Here is a 7,063-nt window from a genome sequence, read left to right as displayed (position 1 = left end):
TGCTTTGAAATAATGCAAGTTTTGCTCTCCCCAACTGGAGATGCCAGAGACAGGCATGGCTTCCCAGTGCTAGCTGTTCTCCTCGGAGGAAGGTCTAAGTGAAAGTTGTCTGAGCTGAAGCGAGGCCCAAGTGCTGTCCCAGATGAATAAGGAATTCTGTTGGCTCTGAACAGGGTATGAGGCTATTGTGGGACTGTGCGTTGAAGACAGACACATGCAGAATATCTTGTGAAGCAAATGCTATTAGAGAGAGCACACAGAAACTCGGGAAAAAATGAGACATCGTCCAGACATTTTTTTCAGAAGAACAAATGCAGATTTATTGAGAACCCATGGAACCCAGAAGACAACTTAAAGTGAGCCCAGTAGTGACAAGAAGAGGAGCCCATTAAGAAATGAAATTATTATTACTGAGGAGGGTAAAAAGAGAAGAATGAAGGTTTGCTTTGCTTAAGTTTCCTTGAAGAGAAAGAATGAAGCTTCTTTTCTGAATCTGAGAACAAACCTGAAGGTCAAAAGAAGATGAAATGGACCAGGAGGTTAAGAACGGAGTAATGAGAACAGTCTCATCCAGCAGATACAACCATTACAAGAAGGCAACTCACTGATAGTTAATGATGGCAAAGCACACAGGATGATTGTGTTGGGGGAAATTTGGTTAGATGATGGCAAGCTGGCATGTGACAGGAGATAGAGTTATCAACAGCAAGATTGGGAGCAGCTAGACCCACAGCCTTGGGACAGGCATCCAGGCACACAGACACAGGTGGGCTGGTAGCAAGTCCTGGTGCAGGTCACAGGTCCAGAGCAGGCTGGCTGGCAGCACAGGTTGAGGCAGAAGGGCTGGCAGCAGGGCTTGCAGCAGCTGGACTGACAGCAGCTGGGCCTGCAGCAGGGCTGGCAGCAGCTGGAGATACAGCANCTGGGNNGNCAGCANNTNGNNTGNCAGCAGCTGGGCTGGCAGCAGCTGGGCNGGCAGCAGCTGGACTGACAGCAGCTGGGCCGGCAGCAGCTGGNCTGNCANCAGCTGGGCTGGCAGCAGGGCTGGCAGCAGCTGGACACACAGCAACAGGGCTGGCAGCAGGGTGTGCGGCAGCAGCTGCTCACACAGCATGGCTGGAAGCAGGTCCTGCAGCAGGTGGTTTGACAGCAAGGCTGGCAGCAGCTGGAGCCACAGCAGCTGGGCTGGCAGCAGGGCTGGCAACAGCTGGTCACACAGCTTGGTCTCCAGCAGGTGGTCCTGCAGCAGGTGGTCCTGCAGCAGGTGGGCTGGCAGCAAGGGGAGCAGCAGGAGTTGGTCATGGTGNTGGATGTGGAGGGAGGAGTTCTGTTCACAGGAGTTTCTGAGATTCTGACAACTGTTTCAGACCTGGGGCTTTTATACTCTGGACATCTCATGAAGGGACCAATAAGCAGGACTTTTCCTTATTGTTTGTTTTTTGTTCTTCAAGAGGAAATTCTCACAGCAGGAAGTTGCTCTTTGAGTTTTTTAGAAATTGTTTGAAATCATGATGTAAGCAGTTAATTGTGCATAATCCAAGGAAGGACATTTCTAGAAGTCTTCATCAGCATTGTTCCTGCTCTGATCATCATTTGTTCAGGTGATAGTCGTTGTGGCCACAGAAGGGGCAGTGACATGTGTCTCTTCACTTTGTTCTCTTGGCTGTGTGTAGACTGGTTGTGTTTGTAAGGAGAGCTACATTCACAGGGGTTAAATGAAGCCGTGCCTGTGTCTAAACTGTTTCCCAGAGACATTTGCTTGTTGCACACTTCAACAGGCTTGCCCATATGCCACCAAAGATGCCATGCTATACCAGTTTCAGCAAAGAGTTCAGAGCAAGAAGGTGGCCTGTAGTCACTTTTCAAATATACCAATGAGCACCAAAGCCAGAATACAGCATCAGAACATGGGGTTCTGAAGACATGAGGGATAAGAAGACATGGGAGTTCAGAAGATAGACATGGGGGTTCAGATGGAATTGGCCAGCTTAGATCTGAACATTGTCTGTACCAGCAGACAATGAGGAAATTAAATGACGTAAGATGATACCTTCATTTTAAAATAAATTGTTTTATAGTGTACTTTCAAAGATGAGCATACCCCTTTATATGTAGTCTGACCAGATAGGATATAGAAAATCATGTGTCCTTCCTATCAGGCAACAGTGTGTGTATGTCCACTATGTATGTCCTTGATTTTATAATTACACTCTTTACCCTGCTGTCTAAGGCAACTAGTGTGTGTGTGTGTTTTCTCTCACAGTGAATCAACTTTTGAATTTTATTAAAAACAAAATAATAGAACTAGTTATGGTTCGTTTTCTTTTGCTCGAACTTGTATTTGTGAGATATCATGGCTTTGTTGTATTCAGCAGTCATGTTTTTAATTTTACTCCATCATTTTATATAATTTTATGATAAGGCTATAATCTACTAATTCTCATTGCATGACAAGACCTTATATATTTTTACTTCATTATTTCTATCCTTGATGGACATTTTCTTATCATTAAGAAATTTTTTTACGAATCATACTCTTATGACTTGTCTATTTCGTTGTCTACAAGTTTGTAAACATCTGCAGATATATTCTTCAAGGGGAAATTCTGAATTCCAAATTGTGAATATAATTAAAATTAGTATACAGCTCCAACATGTTTTTTTTTTTAAATAAACAGCTGCATGGGTTGGGCAGATAGATCATTTGGTAAAGTACTTATCATCCAAGCAAGCATGAGAACCAGAGCTTGATCCCGAGAACTTGTGTAAAAGATGTCAGGCAAAGTGACTTTGTGCTTGTCATCCCAGCATCACAGAAGAGGGTATAGGCAGATCCCACACATGCATCCATAGCTGCACACATGTGTGTATCCCCCTCCCCCATGTAAACACACATGCACACACTTAAGGTTGCAATGACATATACAATATACAACCAGTTGTTCACATTGCTTTAATTATCTACACTTGATACTTTCAGCTGCTTTTATTGTGTATTGGTCATGGTTTGGTTCTTACATGTCTATCAGAGCCCTGTGTTGAAAGCTTGATCCTCCTCTGATGATATTGTTAAGAAAAGCTTAGGGATGTGACCTAGGGTGTGACCTAGGGTGTGAGATCACTGAGAGCACGTGCTTGCAATAGAGACTGGGACTTGGCTCTTCTGTCTCTGTGTCTTTGTTTCTTGGTGACCATGAGGCAGTCAGCTTTGATGTCTCCCATGTTTCTGCCATGATAATAGTGCTTCAACCATAAGCCTAAAAGCAACAAAACAAAGTGATTGTGGACCTAAACTTCAGAAACCGAGAGCCCAAAGTAGACATTTTCTTTTAAGTTGTTTATCTCATTTTGTCACTGCGACGGGACACTGACTAACAGAGTAGCTATTTAGTATTTTCTCATCACAGACTTAATTTGATTTTCCTTGAAGACTAATGAGTCGACTTCCCATGCGTTCATTGGACATTTATAGGTCTCTTTTATGTGGGGCTAATTATGTCTTAAGTTTTTTTTTTTTTAATTGTTGGGGGCTATTTTGTTTGTTTTTTTGTTTTTTGTATTTTTAATTTCTCCATTGAAGCTTTTGCTGATTCCATGCTTTATCAGTGTCCTCTTCTGTGGCCTGTCCTGTCCCTCTCTCATATTCCCATTATTGTCATATGCTTCTTGTACATAATGCTGGGCTTCCTATAGTCAATTTCTTGCAAGTCTGTCATGTATTTTGACCATGTTTTCTAGTTAGGAATCTCAAGAGGGAGAGGCTGCTCTTATGTCCAACGTAACGAGTCTCTACGAAGACAGAGTAAAGTGGAGAACACAGGTAAGACAAACACAGGCTCATGATCCGAGTAATGTGGGCAGTTCTACAAGCTGAAAAAATGTCAGGGAATGGATTCCCTCTATGCCGAGAGAAGGACTACAAGCATACCAACTCCTGGATTTGAACCAAACAAAACCAAATTTGGCTTCAGATTTCATAGCTGGAAGATAACACTGCTTGTGTGTTTCAGCCACGAAGCTGGTTAACTTCAAGAGTAACAGGAAGCAGGTGTGTATTTCCAGTCCCACTGTGCCTGAATTTGACTTTAATTCTTTCCTGAGTTTTCTAGTGGCTCCCATTTAATTTTTGAAGTTAAGTTATTGTTATTTTGGAGTCGGAGCTTAGAATCCAAAAGTACTTTCTCTTTGAAAAAAACCTACTTAAAATCTAAGAGTGCAACGTCGAGGTGGGGCAAAAGGAGAATTTCAAAGAGCATTTGATGCTTATGTCATTTTCTACAAACGAGCTGGAGATGTATTGAAAAGCCCACATAACTTTAGTGGAAACACACAACAAAGGGAGTTAAGTTTATGTTAATAAGAGTTCATTCAACACCTACATGGTTTCTTTGGGTTATGAGTTCTCCATTTTGTGGAATCTACATAAAAGAAGCAAAATGCAGTTCAGTCATCTCCTTCATCTTTGTCCTTAAACAAAAATGAAGATCACATAAACTTCTGGGCTAAGATGTCTTTCTCTGGAGGTCTGTTGCATACAGTCTATTGAGACTCTCTGGCTATACATCCAAGAAGATCACACACACCCTGTACTGTGAACCCATTAAGTGTTATGTGGGTGAGTTTTATTGTTCTCAGGGAGGTAAACCTGGCTGTTCATTTGTTTGTTTCTTTTAATTACTCGTCCTTTCCCATAGCAGCATCATTAGCAAGTTCCCTGTTGTTCATGGACTTCTGGGGTTTTCTCTTTCTGGTCCACATGAATATATACCATGGTTTCCAATGGCTCTCTTTCCCTCTCCCCCCTTCTCTCTTCCTTCACAGTCTAGATACCAGAACTTGGGCCTCCAGTTCCCTCTTCTGACTTGGTTTCCCTCCCTAAACTCGGGAAGTTATTTTGATCCCTTATATGGCCCAGAGAACATAGATGGAGTTCAGGGCGGGTAGCATGCACACTTGTTACCTTGAGTCCTGAGATTTGTCACTCACTCCTTTATTCCCTTAGTATTCTTTTGACCTAGAAACAAATTATCTCTTTATGTCTGAGTGAAGGGGAAATTTAGTCTATCTCATAGGGCATGATTTATTCCCATGTGGCTATTTTTTATCAGTCACAAGTGTGAGAATATAAACAATGACACTTCCATGACATGAACAAACTGTTTCCAGTGCAACCACTCACAATAAATTCCCGGGACAGGCTAAAAGCGGTTAACTAGTTGCTGGACAGAGACAACGTAGCTGACATTATTTTGGTAGCATTATTAAAATCATTGCCAGTCTTAAGTGGCTGGTGGTGACCAAGGTGTAGGCAATGAATTGAGAAGGATTTTGTAATAAAGATGATCAGGAAATGAAAGGACTCAGTATTTCCCTTGCTAGAGAAGAACGGAACACATTTACAATGTTTAAGCTCCAGTGATATAGCTACTTAAACTGAGTTGTGCCTGTGATTAGGTTAGCTCTAGAATCAGAAACCTGGGCCCTGGGCTGGATTCTACCCATCCCTAGCTACCCGGGATAGCAGGGATCACTTAAACCTTTCATGGAACCACATTACTAAGGGAATAAAAGAGTGACAAATCTCAGGACTCAAGGTAACAAGTGTGCATGCTACCCGCCCTGAACTCCATCTATGTTCTCAGGGCCATGTAAGGGATCAAAATAACTTCCTGAGTTTAGGGAGGGAAACCAAGTCAGAAGAGGGAACTGGAGGCCCAAGTTCTGGTATCTAGACTGTGAAGGAAGAGAGAAGGGGGCAGAGGGAAAGAGAGCCATTAGAAACCATGGTATATATTCATGTGGACCAGAAAGAGAAAACCCCAGAAGTCCATGAACAACAGGGAACTTGCTAATGATGCTGCTATGGGAAAGGACGAGTAATTAAAAGAAACAAACAAATGAACAGCCAGGTTTACCTCCCTGAGAACAATAAAACTCACCCACACAACACTTAATGGGTTCACAGTACAGGGTGTGTGTGATCTTCTTGGATTATATAGCCAGAGAGTCTCAATAGACTGCATGCAACAGACCTTCAGAGAGAGACATGCCATGGCCATGTCTTCTGCAGCAGTGTTGTACAGTATTCTTCCACACCCTCCAGCTCTTAAATACTTTCTGTCCTATCTACTCTGATGCTCCTTGACCCTTTGCAGTAGAGTAGGAGAGGTCTATAGGTGTCCCATTGTAGGACAAACACCCATAACCACTCATTCTCTAAACTGAGACTATGCTCTCTACACACTCTTGCATCACGATTTCTATCCAATCACAAGCCAAAGGAATCATGAATTGAGCCCCTACCGGGGAGCCATGATCTTGAAGAAATCTTTCACTCATTAAGTTGTTCTTTCACTTACTTTATTCACAGTGAAGAAATTTTGATCAATGCGGTGAATTTAAGGCAATGACTGAGATCAGAAGACATAATGTGAAAATCAAATCAATGGTAGAAAAAAATCAAACATACCATGGGAGGTAGTATAAAGAAGACTTTATTAGAATAGCAATGGGCAGTGTCTCTTCAGTCCAGCAAGCAATACAAATTTGTCATGATGAGTCACAAGGTGAATAAAAAAAAAACCCTGAATACATTGAGTTATAATGATGGGCATTTATGACTGCAAATATGTAGTAAGTTAGTTGTTAATTGAATATTTTTGAACTTTTAAGGTTAAGGGAATGGTGTCTGCCAATGCTGAGACTGATTCCAGTTTCTAATAGATGAAGTTGACAGGCAGAGAAATGAAGAAAATATCAAAATGGGTAAGATGGTTCACAGAGCTCTTGAAGGAGGACTGAGAATTTGATTGTGTGTATATTAGAGGCAGAGAAAAGGCAGGGAGTTTGGGATAAAATAAAACTCTAGCAGGTCTGAGAATAGATTATTCTATTCCAGTAGAATGATTCATCAACAGCCACAGGGCTCACAGCAGCTGGATCCACAGCCTTGGGACAGGCATCCAGGAACACAGACACAGGTGGGCTGGTAGCAAGTCCTGGTGCAGGTCACAGGTCCAGAGCAGGCTGGCTGGCAGCACAGGTTGAGGCAGAAGGGCTGGCA

General features: G+C 42.4%; 1 protein-coding gene across 1 annotated transcript; it reads right to left on the bottom strand.

The window, feature by feature from the left end:
* Nucleotides 1-306: 306 nt before the first annotated feature.
* On the bottom strand, nt 307-1,347 carry LOC110332096 (keratin-associated protein 9-1-like). The gene has a single exon (XM_021213082.1). The coding sequence runs from the start codon at nt 1,300-1,302 to the stop codon at nt 700-702; it is 603 nt and encodes a 200-aa protein (XP_021068741.1). The 5' UTR covers nt 1,303-1,347; the 3' UTR covers nt 307-699.
* Nucleotides 1,348-7,063: the final 5,716 nt, after the last annotated feature.

Source organism: Mus pahari, chromosome 14, assembly GCF_900095145.1.
Source record: "Mus pahari chromosome 14, PAHARI_EIJ_v1.1, whole genome shotgun sequence".
NCBI classification, from domain to species: Eukaryota; Metazoa; Chordata; class Mammalia; order Rodentia; family Muridae; genus Mus; species Mus pahari.
Note: the sequence above shows the minus strand (reverse complement) of the source record. Positions and strands in the feature narration are given on the sequence as shown.